General features: G+C 34.5%; 2 protein-coding genes across 2 annotated transcripts; both read right to left on the bottom strand.

Moving 5' to 3' along the window:
• Positions 1–5889: 5889 nt before the first annotated feature.
• Positions 5890–15231, bottom strand: LOC136822012 (flotillin-2-like). Its single transcript, XM_067078237.1, has 10 exons — positions 15128–15231; positions 14834–14915; positions 14254–14498; positions 13792–13994; positions 12918–13070; positions 12385–12566; positions 11419–11464; positions 11155–11292; positions 7437–7592; positions 5890–7068 (listed from the first exon to the last, which is right to left on the bottom strand). Exons 1-10 carry the CDS (start codon positions 15174–15176, stop codon positions 7030–7032), a joined length of 1293 nt encoding a protein of 430 aa, XP_066934338.1. The 5' UTR covers positions 15177–15231; the 3' UTR covers positions 5890–7029.
• Positions 15232–16659: 1428 nt separating this feature from the next.
• On the bottom strand, positions 16660–17178 carry LOC136821594 (TM2 domain-containing protein 1-like). Its single transcript, XM_067077817.1, has one exon. It carries the CDS (start codon positions 17176–17178, stop codon positions 16660–16662), a length of 519 nt encoding a protein of 172 aa, XP_066933918.1.
• Positions 17179–23852: the final 6674 nt, after the last annotated feature.

Below are 23852 nucleotides of genomic sequence, written 5' to 3'. Positions count from 1 at the left end.
CGCTCTTTAATTTGATTTTCAAGGGCAATTTGATTTTCATCCAACAAGGAAGCGTAAGAACAAGTAAAGTATTGTCTATAAGAGTTTTTTGTTGACGGTGACTTTCAATATTATCGAATACCGGAGCGTATTGAATTAGTAAAACATCGAATTAAAGGCGCTAGCTGTAGTTCATAAAAGATTTCCCACTTGTAAAATTAGGTATTTATTTTATGGTATCCTTTCAAATGGTCCCTTCCTAACCTTCCATAAACACCATTAAATGTATTCACTATACGAAACATGAAACAGTCATAAAGAAAATGGCGACCAAAAACATTACAAATATTGATGTCCGATTTTTAGTGGCACCATTTTTAATTGATGACGTCATTGCTACTGTAGTTGAAGTAGATGGTGATATTACGTTTCCTTGTTCATCAAGTGTCTTTGTAACGGAATAAACAAAGGATGTTGTTTCCATGGTAACTGGACGTGTTCTGTTTCTATTACAAATTGTCGTCAAGTCATATAAATTTTTCATAGAAGCCCAACTCTCACATGGTAAGCGTGTAGTCACTATATTATCATCTTTCAAAACACTTTTCTTCATTTGAATACAAATTTGCGTGAAATCGTATTGTCCTGTCGAGTTTAAGAGCTCACAAACAGATTTTCCTTTCAAGCAATTACATTCTGTCATATCTGGTTCATATCCTAATAGCAAATGAATTATATCCAATTTGATTTTATCGCAAACTTGGGTTATGTTTAAAATACATCCTTCTTGTTGTTTCGATGTCGGCGTCGGTGACGGTATCGTTGTCGTTATTGGCAAAAGTGACGGTGTCGGTATTAATGTTTGTGACGATATCAGTGTCGTTGAATGAGTTTTGGTTTCATACAGAATTGACATAAATACCACAATCCAAAATACCATTTTGGGTTTCATTTTTGTACCATAAGCTTTTATAAAATTAATACACTGCATTGGCCAAAGATTGCGTCAGGGCATAAAACAGCATGTAGCAATATTGTAGGTATGGTATATTTCTCGATACAATAAGCACAATATTATTTTTAAACGATACTCTTTTAATCCTCACTGAAATAAAGTAAAAACAAACTGAATCGAGTACACCAGTTGCTAAAACGTGAAATTTCATAAATAAAGCGTTGTGTCAATTTAACCGTAAAATAACAGCCCTTAATATGCAAGTTTTGTTAGGCTGGGATTTCCCCGTATGTCTGAGTAGTATTCTGTTGGCGAGATGACAGTCACATGACCGCAGCTTTTTTGCTATTTTTGAAATGTGCTTGCACATCATTTTTCGGAAACATACATTTCCTTTAAAACACACGCCTTTTTTATAAGAACAATTTTATAAGAATACAAGTCTGAAAATTGGTCAAAAACCGAAAAACGAATTAAGAACAGCCTGAGCCTCAAATTTAAGAAATTACTAGGACAGTACTGATTTTAACAGGTTTTAAAAGATTTTAAATTTGAGCTTCGAACAATGGAAGTTCTATCCCCATTGGGTTTTCAATAGAAATTTATATCCCAACTTTGAGACAGATGTATTAAATATTATCCCAAAATTTACCTTGTATCCTTCTCGAAAATACACGTTTTTTTTATAAGAACAAACTATATAAGAACATAAGGCTTCGAGGCCCAAAGTTTAAAAACATTCTAAGAACATACTAAGGCTTTGGAGACTTAAAAACATGCAATTTCTTAAGCAATTACATCAAAATGCTCAAAAAATGCTGAAAATAAGAACATTTTAAGAACATTTTTAGGCTTCAAATCCAAAAAAAAAAGAACATCCGAAGGCTTCGAAAATTTTTGACGTTCTTATAAAAAAAAAACGTGTAAAACCTAAAAAAAATTCATCTCTTTCTATCTAGCTGATGTAAAACGAAAATGGTAATATCAATTACTGCGATTGCTTCGTGTTTTTAGAGTAAACAAAATTATATCATTTATGGAAACTTAATATGGTAATTTTTAATCAGTGTTTGTGTTATCTTATCTGGATCTTAACATGATCTCTTTTTTAGCTTAGCTTAGCTGAGTGATAAAGATATTTTCAAAATCAACAAAAAATATCAAGGGGAATTCCTAGCATCAATGTACATTATAAAAAAACCCCTGTCTGGTAATTTATTGTTTTAGCTTTTGGTTTAATGCATACTTTTTGATCAAGTTACAAAATAAATCGATTTTGGTACGCAAACTCCATCTTTTAACAATAAAAAGAGACAAAAGCCTTCCAGGTCAGTGTTTTTATAATGACTATGAATGTACAAACAAGTTCAAATTGTATTTGTTCATTTTTGTTATTTCAACATTTTTCAGAATTTAAAGCGATTTCAGTGCTTTCACTTTGAATATTTTGATTCAGGAGGGCTCATTAGATCCTCCCAGTGGCGTTGTGGGAAAATATTTCTGGAGGGGCCAAAGTCAATTTTTTTTAAATGGCGCTTGCTAGAGTGAAAAGAAACTTAAAGAAACAATGTGTTATGCGAGCGAAGTGAGCGAAAAATTGATGCTTTATGATTTCAATATGGTTGTCAGCAAATTGGTCTTGGGGCGCAGTTAGATTTTCATTTGCTATATTGTACACAAAAAAAACTTGTAAATGAGGTAGATTGCAAAGAAGTTACCAATTAACTGTATTGCGAGCGAGGCGAGCGAAAAAATTGCAAGTATTTTAAAACTATCTTAGTAAAATTGATCCTGGGGCGCAATTTAAGGCGCATAAAGTATGATTTTTAAGATTGGGGCCTTTAAAAAAATCTCTTTGGCGCCCTTTGCTTTTCGGCGCTCATTCAAAAAGCTCTGCTGGGAGGGGGGGCATGCCCCCCCCTGCTACAACGCCACTGTCCTCAGCCTTATTGGATCATTTTTGAGGCTTTTAGATTATGAGATCCTAAGGTTGTAAGTCTAATGTTAAAACTCAGAGCTAAAACTGTACTCTACATTCCAGAAGTAAATCACTTGTGCTATTTAAAGAATCTTTAAGATTTCCCTTTTTATCATCAAATATTAAGACTTTTGTTGGGACTTTAATTGGACACACTTAAATTATAAAAGCAATCTTTTCACTAGGCTGAGGAAACAATAGAAAATACCCTCTAAAATAAATCTGAGTTCGGGCTAACGAAAGGAAATCACGGATTAAAGTAAAGTAGCGTACATAAAAAGTCTTAGAAATAGGTCAATTTTACCTCAAGAACATTTTGAGGCTCAAAGTGGCCAAAAAATAAGAATGGTTGATAAGAACATTTTTAGCCTAAAAACTCAAAAAGTTAAGAAAATCCTAAGACTTCAAAAATTTTGGATGTTCTTATAAAAAAATGTGTAAATTAAAACCGAAACTGGATAGAAGTTGCTCTTGATCATATTTACCTCCGTGTCAAAGACCTGCTGGGACCCCCTTCCTATTGGAAAAGTGGCAAAAATTTTGTCCCAGTGGGAAAAATACCCTACAATTTCAACCCCATTGGGGAATTAAACTACTTTTTCATCCCTATTTGAAATTCGATGTAAAAAATTGCATTTAAAAACCATCCCTAGTATATTTTTTAGCCTGCAACAATTTAACTTCTATTAGGATTTCGATCCCCGAATTCTGGAGAAGAGTTCCAATAACGGGGCTGAGAGTGTTTTTGTCAATACGCGTTAGCATGCATAAAGTTTTGCTACTGGAGTGCGTTAGAGGGGCTCTATCTAACAAATTCTGCATTACTAGAAATAGACATAGACAAAAAGAACGACAAAAAAGAACAAAAACTTTCACATTTCACCGTCCTCAACCCCAACCGAAAGTGACTGTACCACCTGTACCAGATTCATCCCTCTTTGTTTATCACGGGAATTATCTATATGTGGTTTAAAAAGAACGACAAATTACGCATGCGTGTTATTAATGCAGGAATTGCAAGACGTTAACAAGGCCCGAATTTTTAAATGCCATACCAGCTTAAGCTGCAAATGGCTTCTCTGTTTCGCTGACTGCGTCCGCTGCGCTTTTAACAATAAACAAAACAATCCATCAACTATTGCACATGATATGTATAATTTTGAATATGGCTACCATCTTTGATATCATTTGATAATATATTTTGAGAAAATAAAAAAAGAAAAACGAATTTGGAAACAGTTTATATATTATTTCTTATTTGTTTGTTTGACTCATGGCAAAGAAGTCAGGTCGTTAAAAAACAAAGTCATCAAATTTGAATTTTATTTACAAAGTTGTCAGGGTGATTTCAATGATTAATTGGACAAAACACAGTCTTTACGTTGTTGTTTATGATGATGCAAAAACAAATATTTTGGTCAGTAAATTAAATTTCTTTATTTGCATGCTGCACCGATAAAAAACCATTTCCAGGCAATCACATGATAAATAGCTATTGAAGAAACTGAATTATTTAATGCTTAAATGCTTTGCGGTATTAAAAAGATTGCTGGCTAGTTACTGCAAGTTTCTATATCTTGAGACAGCGATTATATTAATCTTGACGATTTGGGAGAGGAAGAAAACCAAATAAAGTGAATCTCGATGAACATTTGATCCATCACCCACCGATATTGTGTTGTTATACGAATATAAAAAAGAATCGATTTGTGAGCAACCGAAATCATTTAAAGTTTTTTTGACAACGTTTGCAATATAAATCGCTGGAAAAAGGATGGAGAATAAATTCATTTTTTCATTATTCCTTGCAATGATTTGTTTCTTCACGTCATCTAATGGATGTGATGTAAGAGATATTTGTATTGCAACAAGACAAGACATCAATGATCAATTTCCAGGGATCCAATTTCAACGACGCCCATCATGTGAGTGTAATGTTGACGCCCGCTCAATATGTGACGTTTTACAAAGACAAGGTCCATACAGTCCCAAAAATCTGTGCGAGTTGACAATGTCGTCAGTATTCAAGAACGTTACCTTGGATCCTCGATTATCTAAAATCCAATGTGATAATTGTACCATGATGCATAATTTATGCAATCATGTTAACAATAAATGTAACGCGAAAACATACTCAATCTCGTTTTCATATATTGTTACCAAGACGACAGCGACACCATCTTTAACTCCACAATCTGTTTCACCCTCGTTTTCATACCAAATCTCCATGACAATTAACAACACTTTGAACGGAACAATTACACCATCAACATCCCACGCGACGTCATCATTACCTACGTCATCAATCAATAATGGTTCAGCTAAAAATGGGAAAGTAAAGAGAGCGTTACTCTATTTTGCGGTGGTTATAACGATTGCTTTGATTGTCGCTTAGACGTATTAATAGCGAGTTTATGTATTCGAGATAAATCGAGGGGGACGGTAAGTAAAGTCGATACAAAACAAAGTCGATAGTTGATGTACGGCTCTATATCGCCTTTGCTCACCTAAACAGACGACGGTATCTTGGTGTTTTTACCGTCGTCGAGCAAAGTGGACGGCGACATTGAATATAATATTTGGGGACTAACCTTACTTTAATGACTCATCTATCCAAGACTTTTTGAAAGACTTTTTGTTTCTTCCAACTTAAAAGACTTAAACAATTAGTAAAATTTAGTAAAACCTGATTTTATTGATTTAATAATATGAAGTTGATCAATTTATATACGTCAAGTGATGAATGGGTCTCAGCCCTATAATAGAGCTGAGTTTAAAGCCCGAAGGGCTAGAGTTCAATCTCTAACCTTTCTCAGGCAAGAAAAAGTGAAGCCTTAAAAAATGCACCGTATTTTTGACGACAGATTGAATCTAGCAATTCCTTTGTTTACGATTGATATTTTTTTCGAAATTTAGCGGTAAATTTTAGTTTTAATCTGTCATTTGTGTAAAAACCAGGCGAGCCGCTCAAGACCGGTAATATTTTTAATATATATTTTTTTCAAATTTAAGTAATAAGAATTATAATTATATAATATTGATGATTTACATAATTGATAATACTACAGTATAATAATAATATATCTTGCTTATACAAAATAATGAAGTAAAGTAAAAGAAAATTTGTGTGAGAACTTGTGAACAATCTGAGAAATTAGTTTGAAGGACTTACAAGTAAAAAATTACCAAGCCTCGATTTCATAGTACGTGCCTTCAATTACGGAAAATGGGACAAATAAATACAATTTCCCCCTAAGGAAAAAAAAGCCTAGGGCCTAAAACAAAAATTGCTTTCAGGGGCCGGTTGTATATAAATGATTAAATAAAATTATGTAAGAATGCTACTTCTTTAAAGACAGGGTTAAGACAGAAATCAAGAAATAATGTCTCCCGAATTTTGGAACAAAATATATAGCTGATTTCCCTTGGCGCCGAAAGGGATGATTTTGTAAATCAAGTCTCTCAGACCCTGACATAAACGCTGTTATGTTACAAGAAATTTGGAAAATCGAATCAATCCCCTGAGTTTCACTGGTCATCGGGAATTTGAAAAGAATTTTTTTTAAAAGCTCCATATTTTCCAGTCTGTCTTAACCCTGTCCTAAAGCTATGGACGAAACAAAATCTAACCGAAGAAAAAAACAAATAAACTAATCAAATTCGAAAACAAATAAAATAATTATCCCTAAAATACACATGAAGAAGAGTTTTAGACCTAGTCCTTTTAAGACAAGTCTTCATAACCAGAAGTTTACAACCAGTCCATTTATTATAGATACATTGCCAATGGACAAATATTATGTTTATTAGTCGTCCTTTGAGTGTGCTTATAGGTGCATGTGAAGTCAATTGGAAGAAGCACCGAAATCTAAAATAAAAACTAGAATCAACAGCTCTACTACGAGAAGACTAGGTGGCAATAGTCTTAAGATACGGTAGACTTCAGTTTAGAGTTCGGTGGTTAATCAAGTCTTTTTTTTGTACACAAGATAGCACATTCGTGACTTGATTCGGTTACTATATAACATGCAACTGGGCAAAGAGTTCAGACTATGTACATCGTGTTATCGGCTTACATTACAAAAGAGAGTTCCATGGTGAAGGATTTCATCATGAATTATGATGCAACTTTTGCCCCAGGGATTTGTCCGATAGCCTGAAAAAATAAAAGGAAGAATGGTAAAAAATTACACTCAAACCTGCTGTGAGTTAACCTGAATGACTTGAATGACCCTTTTTGGAACTAATTTTCGCAGTCGAAAAAAAAATCGGAAAAATTGCATTTCTCGAGTTTTAATTTCGCGGTTTTGCCTTTTTTTGTACAAATTTCTTTCATTTTCCTAGGGATTTTTCAAATTTTTCGATAAAATTGGGAAAAATGCTAAATTAATTCCTGCGAAAATTAGTTCCAATAAGGTAAAACGTTTGGGCGCATTACACACTGAGGGAGGTGGAATATTAATAACATTCTCAACACACAATTCAATTTAACGTTTTAGCAGACAGCTGCTTGATAAACTATACCTTAGAAAGATCGACACCAGTGAGTGCTTGGATTTGCGGAGGTAAAGAGCCCAACAATTTGGTGACTTCTGAAGAGACATTGCTACCGTTCTTGTCGTCACTAATGATCACAATCTCTTGCGTCTTTTCTAATGGAGCCGCAACCTCAGCTGCGATCTGAGAGATAAAAAAGAAAAACTTATTCAATACAATTTTCACAATCTTACCCTGGTAGAACCAAATTTCTTGGTCTCACAAGGCTAACTAGGCTCTATGACGTATTCATTAGCCAAGACAACATGTACGGTCCCTGTCAACCACAAAAAAGGTCTTCAATGTTTATTTTTGGTTCATGATAGAAAAGTACCAACAGGGGTCAACGAAAGTTCAGAAAATATAGAAGAACGCAACGAAGCGGATTCTGTTCAAAAAAGAATGACACATTGGAAAAATGCAATTTTTGTTGATTTTGGATAATGTCGTGTAACTTCTCAGCAAATGTTTCACGAGAGAGGGGAAAATACAGGATTGTGGATTAGGACTCTAGGAATTCACTGGAATTTTTTTTTTATCAAATGTGTAGTTTTGAGGCTAATATTACCCTTTTTCTATCTTTTTTTGAAATAGCCTCAATCAAGCACTTATTGAATATCCACATTTTGAACTGGTTCAAAGTTGAAGATCACAGATTGAACTTTTCTAAGATATACTTATGTGAAAGAATTTCAAGTGATAAATGTGAGAAATTGTGGCTCGAACTCGCTGTATTGATATTTTTTCAATAATTAAAAAAACAATATAGCAAATAAATACTAGTGTAGTGATGAAAATAATGAATCTGGTGTTCTTGAAAAATTAGTAAAAAATAGAACATATTTGAAGTATTTTACTTACTAATTTGTGAAATCATGCGGCTAATAGTCACACTTTTTTGAAAAAAGGCCCTTATTTTAAATGGTAGCCACACCCATTCACAAAAGAATTCCAAAGACCTGAATTGTTTGAGAAGATCAAATTTTCACTTTCTGAATTCAAAAGTATCAACTAATAGTTGCCCTGTGATTCTACGTGGCTAAAAAAACTTACTAAAATTTCCGGATTATTAAAAAGGCTACCGGTTGGTCTAAAAAGCAGGGTAGCCAATGAGGTAGCCAATTGGGCTAGGTTATGGGGTACCTCTTTGTGCCTAAACTTTTGAAATCTGAAACCTATTTAATGTGGAAATAACTATTACAACATCTTGTTAATGATTCCATGTAATAAAATTTAAGATTCCTTTCGAACTTCAGCCACAATAGCCATTTTTCCAAAGGTACTGAACTTTGTTACTTCTCAAGAGACCTGGCGCCATTTTGTCTTCCTTCTTGGCTTCGTTTGAAAATTTACAGACCCGAATAAAAAATATATACAAAACAGTTTTTAATATTTTAGATTTAGATTTCATTTATGTTTTTAATTGTTACTTTCGTGAAGCTGTAATTCGATGATAATAGCTTTGGAATCGCCTTTGGGCCATATGATCTCTAATCTTGTCATATCTTAACAATCCTTTGTTATTGAATCAGATTGAATCTATTATTTAATTTAAATCATGTTTAGATGTTTCAAACAATTAATTCCTTTCAAAATTTTTCAATATGGCAGCTTATAATAGGTACGAAAGGTCTTTTGAAATAGCTCTATTATAATGAAGCTCTATTTCTTACTCTTCGTCCATTAACACGTGGTAATTTATATCTTTCTTTATCTTTGGAATCATACATGATCAATCTAGGTATCAATCAGATTCATGCTCCCTGGTCAGTAAAATGTGGTTCTATGCATTCATTTTCGGTATTTCTATTCTGGTCTGTAAAGTATTTAGGTACCCCACAACCTAGCCCAATTGGCTAGCCCAATTGGCTACCCTGCTTTTTAGACCAACCCAAAGGCTACCCACATTTTTTCACGTCGTGAGTGAAAAAATAACCTTGTCTAAACTTTTGAAAATTCCATTGGCTTTCTTTTGATACCTTGCATGCCTTTCTTTAAAATTGATATGTGATTAATTGTGGCAATAAAACATGACAGGGGAAATCTACAAATTAGGCTTAAAATGAAGAAAAACTGCTAGTTACTGAGTATGCAAATAGCCACACATTTTAACACAAAATCATACAGGAAGTGTTACAAAAAGTATTTCTATGGAATTACCCACATATTTAGCACAATATCCCAAAATTTCATAACTACAGCTTTTTTACATGGTAAATAAAGTCAGTACGTAAAATGCCTGTTGAAACGTTTTTCCGCAAGTCAAACATCACAATTGCAAGGAATATTTAGCCACTTAAATTCACATTTCTGATGCTGTATCCTCAGAAAATGAAAACAAAACCATTCAATAAGTATCATCTCAAGCAAAAAACTTTCAAATTCCATGATTAGACTTTTTTATTCAATACTTTTGTCTCTGGATGCATTTTAAGTCTATTAACCACATAATTTCACTTTCAAGGATCAATAGCCCACATTTTTTCACATAATCTCAAAATTTTATTATTCAATATAACCTGTGCAAAATTTGGGTGACTGATCTTTTAAATTGAAGTTGCTACACCTTTTTGAAATTAGTTGGTAAAATTAGCCACTCAAAAAATTAGCCACAATCTTTCACACACTTTAAGGCTAATTACTAGCCACTGAAGATCACTAGAAATTTCGTTTCAAATGCAAAAGAAATTTTTGTCATTTTGGGACGTGGGAATAAATTTTTTCAACTGTAGCCACAAAATATCACATTATATAGGCTTTTTAAAATCATCACTAAAAAAGTTGAATTATGTCATTCTTTTTTGAACACGATCAGCGACGATTCATTTATCTACATACCTTTAAAAGGGAAACTTATGGGGGGGGGGGTGTGGCGAAGTTTTCCCTCTTAAGGGCTCTGACCATAGTCAGAAAATTGATTTTAGTATCTGAACATAAAAGTTGTGTTTTAGATTCTTTAACACTTTTAACAAAGAAATGCCTTTATAAATTGCTTTTTAATCAAACCCCTTAAGAGTAGTTAAGAACTTAATTGCAAAAATGACGTTATGAACTTTAAAAAGACGTTAATAATATGTTGCATCACCTTCTTTCATAAAAAGTGCTAAGTTTTAATGGGTAATTAACCTTTTTGTTTCGGACTTTTTCCAAACTGTCCGCAAAGAATTGAACTATTTTAAATTTTGCGGAAAATTTTTCTAAAAAGATGTGTCAAAAGTTATGACTGTTTTTTTAAGCAAAATCCAGATGCAAAATTGATGAAAAACCACTATTTTGAAGATTTTGAGACAAAGAAGCATTTGCAAAAATTTTCCGCAAAAACTTTTATTGTTCGGTAAAAGATACACCATCTACTGCGAAAATTTTTTCAAAATGTTTTTTCTTCGCCGAAACTAAGCTCTTCAAAGTTGAAATACTCTTCCTCGCAAAAGTCTTCATTTTCTTCTTCATCAAATTTTTCCAATGTAATTTTTTAATTTTCAGATTCAGGAATAGTTTGTCTAACAGAAAATGTATAACATGCCATAGTTTTGTTGGTTACATCAGTCAGAAAACACATTTTAAACACGGCAATTATGAAAAATTCACTATGGTCAGAGCCCTTAAGGTAAAATATAGATACTTTAGTGCGTCATTTTATGAAAGTATCAATGTTAAAAGATGAAACTACGCACACCAACACCCGTTTTCATAAAAAGGCGCCTACCTTAGGCATGGCTTCCAAGATAAGGGACATCAAGGCAGCGTCTCCGTATTGTTTGTAGGCAGCAGCTTTTTGTCTCATTCGTTCAGCTTCTGCTTTACCAATGGCCTCGATTGCTGCGGCTTCTGCAGCACCAATCATCTGAATAATCAAGACAAAAGATAGGTGTGAGAAATGAGCTAATACAAAACGGGGTAGGGAGTACTCCGTAGCTAATTCGTTCTATGGTATACAAGGTTTTTTTCTAAATCCGAATCGATAACTTACTCTGATTTTCTCGGCGTCAGCTTGAGCAGCCAAGACTTTCTTTGTCCTGAAAATGGATTAAAATCAATTAATCAATCAATTAATAATAAACCATAGAAAAAGCCACATTCCAAGAGTAGAAAATTATACTCGAGGGTAGAGTAATACAATTTCACCAGAGAAACTAATAATGTGAAATCTTGGCGAGTTCCACCCTTAACAATTTCCGAAAAATTCAAGCCGTTCAAGTGATTTAACGCAAATTCGATTTTTTAAAGTGACATAAATTGGAATAGCCTTGACGTCTGGGTAAAGACTAATCAAATAACATAGCATATTATGTCGTTTGTTTTACATTAGCTTTTTCAAGTGCTTCTTTTCTATGAATTTTGTCGGATATTTCGAGTACGACGGGAGGGGGTTCTTACTTAGCAGCCTCAGGTCAGCGAGAACTGGTTACTTTTTGTGCGTCAGCTTCGAGCTGTGATACCAGCGGTGCTTTGCATTCTTTTTCACGATGTTCAATATCCTTCTCTGGTACGTCAATCATTTTTTCGTCTTTCGATAACCTCGATTTCAATTTCCTCGTTACGAATACCCTTCTTCTCTTTAGCAGCCTGTATTATAAGATGATGAACATTAAAACTAGGTCAAGTGATGATAGTAATTCCAGATTTTTGTGTATCGACTGTCAGGTGCCAAAATTAATAAACGCAGACTGACTCGGAATTGACATGGGAAATAAGGAAAAGGGGGGGTGCGCATGGAAAAAATTGACCTAGGTCATATAATTGTACCAGTAAACAAGAGGCAAATCGACGAGATGTATCAGATTATGAATTAATCTGTAGGTTAATAAATTGGAAACTGATGAATCTACTTAAACCCTCGCCTGGACAGCTAAATTCCACTGCATACAACGTTGGAAATTTTCAACGAGGTAGAATTTTGTCGGATATTTCGAGTACGACGGGAGGGGGTTCTTACTTAGCAGCCTCAGCGAGAACTTGTACTTTGTGTGCGTCAGCTTCGGCTGGGAGACGAACGGTGGCTTGCAATTCTTTTTCACGATGTTCAATATCCTTCTCTTGTACTTCAATCATTTTTCGTCTTTCGATAACCTCGATTTCAATTTCCTCGTTACGAATACCCTTCTTCTCTTTAGCAGCCTGTATTATAAGATGATGAACATTAAAACGAGGTCAAGTGATGTATAGTAATTCCAGATTTTTTGGTATCTACTGTCAGGTGCCAAATTAATAAACGGCAGACTCGAATTGACATGGGAAAATGGAAAGGGTGCGCATGGAAAATTGACCCTGGTCATATAAAGTGTACCAGTAAAAAAGAGGCCAATCGACGAGATGTCTCATATTATGAATTAATCTGTAGGTTTAATAACTTGAAACTGATGAAATCTACTTAAACCCTCGCCTGACAGCTAAATTCCCTGCATACAAACTATTGGAAAATTTTTCAACGAGGTAGAGATTCAAGACTGATGTGAACAAGAAACGTACTTGGAGCTCGTAAGCTAATTCAGCTTCGGCTGTTTTGGTGTTGACCTCTTGGTCGAAAGCGGCTTTCTCCATTTGGTATGCTCTTGAAGAGTTGGCAATTTGTGTGTCAGCTTTGAAACGTGAATCTTGTTTCTCTCGGTCGCATTCTGCTTCCTATGAAAAGTGAAAGGAAATTCGGTCAAAAATACAGACCAGATTATTGTTCTAATATTACGTTTGTGAATTGGAAAGTAATTATGGTTGAAATTAGAGAACAGATAATTGCTTATATAATGATGCTTCATTGATTTTAGAGGGATTGTCCGAACTTTATTAGAATATGAGTGATGATAACATGACGAGAAAACAGCTAGCACATGTAAAAAGAGCTTCTTGCATAAACAGGGGGCATTGAAATTTCCTATTCATTTTATTTACGAGGGCAAGGATGAATAAGGGCAAAAGAGCAAAACCTTGAGAAAAAATTGTTTAAAACATGTTTGCGGCTTCTCCTCCTCGAAAACAGCTGTTTTTCCTTCGCCTTCTCGTTGTTTATTAAATCAAACTGACTTAATATAAAGGAAATCCCCAAAGAAAAGAGAGGTGATGTATTCATCATTTATTAAGGCTAAGAGAATCAACTTTTTGTAACGTTAGAAGTAAAACGTTAAAGCTTTTACAGGAAAAATGTTTGACTTTTTACCTTTGAAACACTCTCTGTTGTTTAACGTGAATTTCGAAAATGTCATTACGCGTAAAATAATTGCTTTCTCGAGATTTCTAAGGTAATCAAAATACAGGCACAGAAAACTGTGCTAGGTCCCGCCTGGTCGCTAAATCCGTTGCTGAAAGCATCGTCATAAAAAAGATCTAAAAACTAAAATACTTATCATACCTTGATACCAGCATCTCTGTTAGCTTCTGCGACACCAATATCAGCTTCACGTCTGACCACAGCTGTTTGCGTCTTACCAAGAGAATCTAAATAGTTGACCTTGTCTTCAATATCTTTGATGGTGAACGAAAGAATCTCGATACCCATACGGCCAACATCTGGCGAAGCAACTTCTCTGACTAAACCAGCAAAAGTGTCACGATCTGAAATCAAATTATGAATACATTATTTTTTAAAGTTATGTACAAATTGAAGAAAAATACAAAACTTTTAATGAACCCAGCTTGCTTCATTGCAATTTATATTACCTGGCAAATAATTTAAAGAGTCAGTTTTCCTATTTTTGAATCCTATTAACACCCTGAAAGTCAAGACAGATCAAATAAAATACTTTACACTTATATAAATAATACTATATATTATTTATAATAATATCATCTATCAAGGTCCTTGGTACTTTACCTTTGTAGATTTCTTCTACTGTGAGAGTACCCAAAATGGCACGAAGATGACCTTCCAGAGTTTGCAAGAGGATTCCCTCGATCTCGTCAGGGTTCTTTCCCAAGAACTGTTCACAGGCTGTTTTAAGTAGCTCGTCTTCTTTTATCACTTTGACTTGTGCCACGCCCGTTACAGTGACTGCCACGCCCTTTGCTGTTTCAACACTTTCACATTTTGGGTTCAATGTCATAATTTCCAATGAGATTCTAATGGAAATGAAATGATTATGGGTTCTATATTTTTAAATAGTAGTGAAGTTGATGCTTAATTTATTGATCAGTTTTTTTGTCAATCTATTAGTTTGCAGAAAGATCTTTTTTGTCAATGGACGAAGCTGTTAAATTATTGATGGTAGTATTGATTGACAATTAGAGTGACAATTGTTTATTAGTTATCAAAATCTTTAGAATCAACAAAACAGTCTAGATCTACCAGGGGATGGTAATATTAAGTGGATGCGTAGATATGGGATTTTCTCTTTTATTAATAAGTCTTGCTACAAAAAAGACTACATTCAAATTCTGAATTTCAAAATACATACGACTGGACATCAGAGACACATGACCAAGCCCATGCCCATCCTCCAACAATGGTCCTTTTGGCTCTTTGCCCGAAGCAACCACCTGAAAATATCAAGTGTAAGGTAAAGGCAAGGTAATGTTTTATGGTTTACTCCAAGCTAAAGGTAAAGGCGAAAACTTATATTACAATTTATGTGAGTTCAGAATTATGAAAAAAAAACAACTAAAGATTTCCCAAGTATTTGTATGAATACAATCAAACAAAATCAATATGTTTTGAAAGGTTTAACAAGAAAAACTACAGTACTACTTACCAGAAACGACCAAAGCCTCGTTGGGTCCAACTGTGTAGATATTACCCATATTTTTATAGTTAGTTTTTACTAGATCTATAGAAGAAACAAAAGTTAATCATTGATAACTTCGCTACCTTAATTCAAAAGGGGCCTAAGTCCAGGTACCCCCCAGTTCAAAAGGGGCCTAAGTCCATTTTTATGAAATTTGAGATCTTTAGTTTTTCTCAATCTCTGACTCACTTGCTCTCTTTTGATGTACATAACAAGTAGTTTTTAAAGTTAAAAAGGTTCAAAACTTCATACTGAAGCTCTGATAAAAGTGATGTTTAATTCAAAAGAGGCCTAAGTCCATCATCTTTTTACAATTAAGGGCCTAAGTCCATCAACTTTTTACAATAAAAAGGCCTAAGTCCACCAAAATAAGTTTGTTAAGTTTTGAAGAGGCCTAAGTCCAATTGAATTGCAAATGGGCCTAAGTCCATGCATCCTAAAAAGTTTAATTGAGTTTTTCTTTATTTTACTGAGATTGTCTTTTCTCTTTATCTTGAATCTAGGTGTAAGTGGTTTTATTTTGGAGTGTCATATGTGCAGGTTTTGAACTCTAAAAGGCAGAAATTAACCCTCACACGTTTTCATTCATGTTTAATTCAAAAAAGGCCTAAGTCCACTCTGCAAGATTTACTAAGTTGCACCTGTTACATACAAAAATACATTCCTTTCAAACGAATGCCTTTTCATTGGAAAAACAACTTATAGCTGTGGCTTTCAGAAAACATTTACTTCAAAGCTTTACCATCAAAAATGGTTTCAGAATCAAGGAAAAACTTTAATTGCAATTTTCTCAAAATGACCCAAATGGACTTAGGCCCCTTTTGAATTAAGGCTCACAGGACTTAGGCCCCTTTTGAATTAAGGTAGCGACTTGCTTCTGCTTAAACATTTTTAAAATACTTCATTACATACATATCATACATTGCAAGCTTACAGAGAGAGAATCTTGTCTAACAAAAATTCATTAAATAGGATTAAAAACTTGAATTGAAATAAGTGCCTATTCATAAAAAAATTGTAGTATGCAAAGTCTTTTCTCATTGCAATAATAAATGCTGATATGACAAATTACAAAGATTGCATGACAAAAAAACATGTAACTTAAAAATTTCTTTTTTTCTCTCTGCTCATAAATTGATTTTTGAAAAATGCTTTAACAAACAAAGTTTTCCCATTAGCCAGGGAATTCAAAATGCTATTTTGTAGGAAGTGTAATCTCAAAAAGCATCATTGTCCGCATATTTGTCTGCATTAAAATGATTATAAATGAACTCGTAAGGATTTCTTCCAAAGTTACCTAACATTTGCTAAAATAGAGGAATGGTCACCACTGAACACTTGAAGCTGGTATGTGACAGCCTATGACTGGAAGAAATGTTTATTAGAATTGAAAAAATTCTGCCTTCACAAAAACACCCATTCCAGCCTTTTTTCAGAGTTTGATGGTGTTATTCCTCTTGGCTCTTCAGATCAGTTGCTTTCCAAACATAGCTTGACGCTCAAGGGGGTAGCCAATATGTATCATTATCATACTTAATTGGGATCAAACGATGTCCAAAATAGTCCATATAATAATCAGAGCCATCAGCTGGTTTAAGAATCTGTGTTGCAATCAAAACAACATCAATAAATTGAAATATCATGAAAAATCCCAGTGTGCAAAATTTGAACAATCCAATAGCAGGATAACCAAGATAGAAACGATCAATCCCGAACACACCTAGAAATATGGACAGCAATAATGCTGTTGCAAACGATTTCCCATTTACATAACGGCAAGGTACTTCACGATAAAACCCAGTCTCATTTCCTTTGATTATGTCTCCATCACATTGGATGCCTTGGGCAATATGGCATGGAACTTTCACTGTCTTATTTGGCTGACATCCTACTTCAGCCTGTGTATCAGTGTCAATGGCAGGCTCTTCACAGAAGTACTGTCCAGGCAATAGTTCTTCACATTGTAAGCAATAGACAATTTGCAAAAGAGAAGCAAATATCAAAAGCTGATTTTTCATCTGGAACTTTGAGCAGAACAGAAGGATATACAGTTTTGTGATAAAGAATATCATTGACCTGTATAGGTTATTATTTCTATCATTTTTAACAAACTGATGGCATACCAGCATGTTATACCAGGTACTCCCTGATAAAGTTTAAATTTAGGTTCATAGTGTCCTCCAGGGTTTGTTCCCCCCACCAAATTCTTGATTTTTTAAAATCTCCCCCTCTTTTTCCCCCCCTATGACTTTTCAGTTTTTTAGTTTCCCCCCTCTTTTTTGCTTTCCCCCCAGAAAATTCTGAAAATATCAGTCCCCCCCCCATATACCCGTATAAATTTCTCAAATTTCAACCTGACACAAACGTAAAATTTTGCTGCAAAAGGAATACTAGACAAAATAGAACGAAATTTTCATTTCCCCCCCTCACCCATTCAAAATTGGAAAATTGGTTTCCCCCCCTTTATAAAGGCCCCCCCAGGGAGGACACAATGAGGTTTTTAGAAATCGATTATAATGATGATAAATACAGAGAAACTTAGGACTATTTCAAATAATTGCCTTTATTTTGCTAAGTTAACGTGCAAAATTTTGATTTTTCCAGAGAAAATATTTTGAACTTGCATTGGAAGCCAATATCCAAGCAGATCTTTTTGGAGCAAAAGATTTCCCTTCCCAGTGCAGTGTATTCAGGAAAAATGCACTTGCAGATATTTCTAAAATTTCTAAATATGAAATGAATCCTGCACGGCAGAAACACATGGTAGGCCATATTGGTCAAATTTCATAAAAATTGTGTCAACTTATAGGCAAATTTTTCCCGACTGAGAGAAAAATCAACACTTCTCTCACAATTATAACTCCTTTTTAGTATACAAATCAGCCATACTTGCTTTCAAAAGTCTTCTGTAAAGATTTTAGAGGGCTTCCTGATCCTCTAACTAAGGAGTTTGAAATTTCATCAAAAATTGGCCCCTTGGTACTTTGCATACCTTAAGGCGAGAAATTTTCACGGGTACAAAATTTTTTGCGAATTTTGCGAATTTTAGTTGATTTCGCAAAATTAAATACCTGCAAAATGTTTCTAGGAGTTGCATTCGTGAAAATTTATACCCGCGAAAAAAAGATTAAATAATTTATTTGAAAATCAGTAAAAACTGTCGTTTGTTTGAAAGTCTTTGTTTATATTTGTTAGGACCATTGTAAAAAAAGTTTTTAAGTACATACCATTTGTAAAGTTTCATTTTTCCTTAAACGTTTAGAAAGATTATCGCTTTTTCCAAGTTGAAGACAAAAAAAAATTATTTTTTTTCCGATTCGCGAAAATAAATACCCGCAAAATTTTCTGTTTGCATCCATTCACGAAAATTTTAATACCCGCAAAATGCAATTTTTTTTACCTCGCGAAAATAAATCTCCGCGAAAATTTCTTGCCGTAGGTTTTCAATTAATGGAACCAGAAATAGGGGCTATCGTTGAAAATTTTCTTGGCAGCCATACCAATATCACTTAATAGTATTAGGTCTGTCTGGTCAAAATATGGTACTTTGTACCAGATTTTAACAATCTACTACTAACAGTCTAGAGGACAAAACAAAACACTGTTTGGGGTAGCTACCTAGCTAATCTGATAGGAACACTGGGGCTGTATCCCAGTATTTTTCAAACTGAATAATACAGACAATTCTCCATTCCAGTTTTCCATTTTTATACAATTTATAGCATAGCAACAACTCTTTTTACAAGGTGTGCATGCATGTGTTTGCTTCTCATGGTAGCAAAGAGAAGCTAAAAACGTTGGTTTAAGAAGAGTAAACAAACATAATTGTAAGTGTTTAACAATCTAACAACTAAGCCACCCACCTTAAATCTGTAGTAACTTGACACCGCTACAGGCTTCGGCATGAGAAAAATTCATGTGTGATCATCGCACGTCTAGATTTTGATTTATAGTGGTCTAGGCGTGCGATTATTCAAATACTTAATTTTCATCGTTTATATTTTCAATTGTGTTACAATATCTCTAAGAACTGGACACTCTCTTTCATTTTGAATATTTATCTTCAATTGCTTTTTTGAGAAAAAAGTAGAGTTTGAGAAAAAAAGTAGAGTGAGAGAAACATTTCCCCAATTTTTTAAATCCTCACTTTATGAATGTTTCTTTTTAATTTACTCACAAATCAGCATGATTCTTTTATAAAAACCAAGTTGTATGTAAAAAAAAAACATTCTTAAAAGTTCAGTTGCAAGCAAGAATTACCTTAAGGGGATTAATTTTCGCGGGGATTATATTTCGCGAATGTCGCGAGTTTTTCCGAAATTCGCGAAATATAATCCCCGCGAAAATTTTAAAAACCTTTGGATTCGCGAAATTCGCAAAATATAATCCTCGCGAAAATTAAGTTTTTTTAGACATAATTTCCCTTTGTTTTCAGAAAAATTATACCTATTAAAGACATATCAATCGGTACGACAGAGAGTTTACATCAACAAAGCTTGTTATTTCTTTAGACAAAAGCAAGTTTTTTATTGGTCTACTGTTCGATTTTTTAGTTTTGAACTTTCGAAAAAGTCCACTTCTCGCGAAACTCGCGAAATTTAATCCTTGCGAAAATTTAGAATTCCCGTCTTCGCGAAAATAAGTCCCGCGAAAATTAAATTATTTCGCGAAAAAATTATCTCGGGAAAATAAGTTACCGCAAAAATTAATCCCCTTAAGGTAACAAAAACAATGCAGGGTTTAGTTTGAGATGAATAAAATATCATTTCTACAACAATGATCAGGATAAAACCTTCATTCCAAGTGATTTCTAGGCGTAAATTCTACAGTAGAATATAAAATATCACGTGCGATAAATCACACGCCTCAAAAACTGATTCACAAAAGTTTTTCAAACAAACAAACTACCGTAGAGTCGTTTAATCTCGACATACGTCTTGCAATCTCGACACCGGATCTGTAAAATAATCAAAACAAACCTTGAATGAAATTCTTGGTATCATTCTTATCGAACAAGTTCATCCATCAAACTAGAAGTTCAGTAAACATTGCAATCATTTCAATTAAAAAGAAAGCCAAATTATAAACAGTTTTACACAACACACGAAACGCATGCAAACTTCCTCGTAACTTTCTCGTGTCCATCATTAAAATTTTACAACTTTATTACGCTTCAAGTCACGTGATAAAAATAATTCGCGCGCTTAGCCTGGTTTCCCTTTCCTTATATATAAAAACATACGCTCTAGGCGCTAACAGGCCGCACGCCGTGATGGCCAGTATGGCGGTCACATTAAATTCAAAAGGAAACCGGGTTCTTTTTATTATTTTCGGTTCACGGTAAAAATGTCTACTAAAAAATTCCTCGCGTGCAAAATGTTGTGTTGTTGTGATTTAGGGATTTAGACATCTTCGTTGAAAGCATGCTAATTAGTTTTTAGCGATTACTACATCGTTAAAGTTTTCTTTTCAAATATAAGTATAAGTAATAACACTTCACATTTCTCATATTATATTAACAATCTGTGACGTGATAGAGAGAGAGTACATTTTAGTGATTGATTGATAACTTTGGTATGTATTTGTTTATGTTTGATTTTTTATTTCGAAGACCAGCCTACAGCTATGTCGAGATTGCAAGACGTATGTCGAGATTAAACGACTCTACGGTAACCCTAACGATGATGTACGAAAAAAAATGTGGCCGGGTGATGACAAAATAAATTTTCATCCGGCCGGTGGACCGGAAACAAAATTTTTTTTCGGGTTCGCCCTATTTATCCCAGGATAGCTGGCATGAGATTGGAAAGAGTTTTCTTCTAAAGGTATGGAAAATCCATAAAATGTAGAGGGGTCTAGGTCCTAGCATTTTCCAGGGGGTGCTAAGCCAGTGTGGAAATGATGCAAAGTCCACGCCGAATTGTTATTTTTTTAAACTGAGGTCTACTCCAAAAGAAGTTCTGCTTGCGGAACAGCGATATTGCAAACGTGTCCAGGGCTTAGCCCTGGTGGGGGTTCAGGGGCGAAGCCTACGAAAGCCCTGGGATATTTGATTTTCTCACCCCTAAAAGTTGCTCATAAGCTTTATGTTCTATTTACACTATACGTCGTTATATGGCGGTCGAGGGAGAGGCGACAAGCGAGGTGGATGCGCTTAAAACCTAGCATCATCAAATCCGGAGTTACAATGGGGGTGCTTCTCTTGTCTTGAAAAGCTTTGACTTACGTCAATATCTTACTTTAAATCGGCTCCTTACGACAATACGCCAAAAGTAATTACTGCGTCACTCCGAATATATTTGGCGTACTGTGCACCATTTCCAGCCTGGGTGCTAAGTAAAATAGCTCCCACCACCTTCATAATGATTTTTATCATAATCTAAAATTTTTTAAGGTCAGCGCTTCTACCAGTTCTATTACTCAACATTCACCCCCCCCAATCTTGCTTGAATTTCCCACTTAAAAAAACTGTTGATAAAATCTGCAAATCAAGACAATTCAATTCAATTCAATTCAATTCAAAACATATATTTACCCGAAGGAAGGGACACCAAGTTTAGAAACCTAATTACAAATGGTGCAACCTAATAAAAAAATGAAAAGTTTTAAGCAAAATAAAATAAAATATGATAAAACAAATAATAAAGTATCCTATATCCTAAATAAATCTTTTTTCTTTTTCTTTTTGTATTTACATTTTTAGTTTTTTCATGAAATATATACAGTTAAAAAATAATAAGACTCTGGTATGCAAATTATTGTTGCTGAGGGGGTTCCTGAGGGGCGTATTGTTGAGGTAAATTCATGAAATATGTGATAATAAATCTAGTGGTTCTATGATTTGCAGATTTTTGTCATCAAGATGCTCTTGTAAATTATTCCATTGACGTGAAGCTAGCCGTGTGAGGGAGTGGAGGCCAAAGGTGGTTGTATTGACATTCCTGATGAAAAGGAGGCTGATATGGTTGGCTCTAGTCCCAATGTCATGAGGAATTACAGAAAAGGTAAAAGTAGAAAGACAGTCAGAAGGAAGGTATCTATTCAGGTAGCGGTATATGAACATAATATTGAGTGTTTCAACAAGATCAAAGAATTTTAGGATTTTGAGTTCATTATAGGTGGGAGTGACAGAGGCCCTTGGTTCTTGGAAGGTCATAATCCTGATGGCGGTGTTTTGAAGGACTTGGATTCTGTGGGTGACAGTGTTATCACAGAGGCCCCAAGTTTGACAAGCATAGCGAATGTGAGAGGAGAAGATAGCGTGATAGACGTTGATAAGGTTTGGAAGAGGGAGATAGTGACGGAGTTTAGAGATAGCAGACACTTCTCTTTCTTTGTCACAGTCCTTTCAGAACAAAATTATAAAAAATAAAACTTTTTTCTTCAGCAAGAAGTGAGTCCAGCAAATGAATAGGCCAATTTGCTTTTTAGTCTGAAAAAGGACTAGCTGCTTGGCAAATATACATCAAATTTAATACGAAGACAGGTTCTACTGTCTAACCCCCAAAGCCCAAATTAAGCAAAAATGGTGTGTTTACTACGAAACTGCCTAACTACCCGGAGTTCTGGTCTTTTTCTAGTAAAAAAAGTGGAGTAGGAATCTTAGTGCTAGAATGGGAGTCTTAACCTTATGCAATCAAAACAACAGACAGAACACGACAGAAAAAGGTGCAATTAATTATAAAATTTTGTAACATAAAATCAACTTGTAAGCAATGATTATTCCTCTAATCTACATTTAGAACTGCATCACACTTTGTAACTACGATTATGCCTTTCATCATTTACCATGGTCCATGGTCCATAATTATAAACAAAAAGTTCTTTTGGTTGGCAAGCAGCAATAGTGGTTCCAAAAACCAGGTTTACAAGGACTCTCTTACAGCATGGAAGTTTGAGAAGCTAAATAAAATCTTTTAGCAACATTAAGTCATATAATATACACTATTCTTACATTTTTAGATGTTAAGTCTATAAGTTAGTAAAGTTAGTAAGGCTTTTGCAGTCCAAAGCAAAACATAGTCCTGTCTTGTGTAAACTTGTTGATTTCCTCCCCTTTGGGCTTTGCTTTTGCCGAACTTGACTTATCGCGCTATTCCTAGCACAGCAACCACACTGTAGCACTATAATTCAATTTTAGTGTGACTGCTGGTTTGAGTAGGACCTACTAAAAATGCTTGCGAAGCAGTTGTACTTGGCTTCACTCATCAAGATAAAAATGCTGAAACTTCACCACGGGCTCTAAAGGACACCTGACCATTTAGCACTGCTAACCTCGGCTTTCAGCTTTTGTGTCTTTTCATGGCCGACATTTTTGAAAAAAAGTGTAATCAACACAATCAAACAATGGTATGTAAAATGGCCAGCACGTTTTTGAATGTTACAGTGTAGTTTGTTAGGTAACCATATAATTTTTAACAGCTTTTAGTATTTGACTTCTGCCATTATCTCTTGTCCAATCGTTTTTCAGAGAGCCTGCCTTGAGTGTTGAGTGTATATACAGAAAAAAATTCGTATATCAAATAATTGCGAATAGGTTTCTAAACTTGGTGTCCCTTATTCCTTCGGGTAAATATATGTTTTGAATTGAATTGAATTGAATTGAATTGAAATTGAACGGCCGATTCCTGGGTAATATTCTATTGCGTTTGAGTAGGTCAGATTTGGTTCAATTGATACCGCCAACGCTGCA

The sequence above is a fragment of the Clytia hemisphaerica genome, unplaced genomic scaffold (genome assembly GCF_902728285.1).
Source record: "Clytia hemisphaerica strain Z4C2 unplaced genomic scaffold, Clytia hemisphaerica genome assembly, whole genome shotgun sequence".
NCBI classification, from domain to species: Eukaryota; Metazoa; Cnidaria; class Hydrozoa; order Leptothecata; family Clytiidae; genus Clytia; species Clytia hemisphaerica.
Note: the sequence above shows the minus strand (reverse complement) of the source record. Positions and strands in the feature narration are given on the sequence as shown.

Bases quoted from the DNA above. Each gene is read 5' to 3' on its own strand.
- LOC136822012 (XM_067078237.1), bottom strand. From the start codon at position 15,176: ATGGGTAATATCTACACAGTTGGACCCAACGAGGCTTTGGTCGTTTCT. The intron at 12,567-12,917 runs GTACGTTTCTTG...CTTATAATACAG, and splicing joins AATTAGCTTACGAGCTCCAA to GCTGCTAAAGAGAAGAAGGG. The intron at 11,293-11,418 runs GTAAGTTATCGA...TTGATTATTCAG, and splicing joins CTGACGCCGAGAAAATCAGA to ATGATTGGTGCTGCAGAAGC.
- LOC136821594 (XM_067077817.1), bottom strand. From the start codon at position 17,178: ATGAAAAATCAGCTTTTGATATTTGCTTCTCTTTTGCAAATTGTCTAT.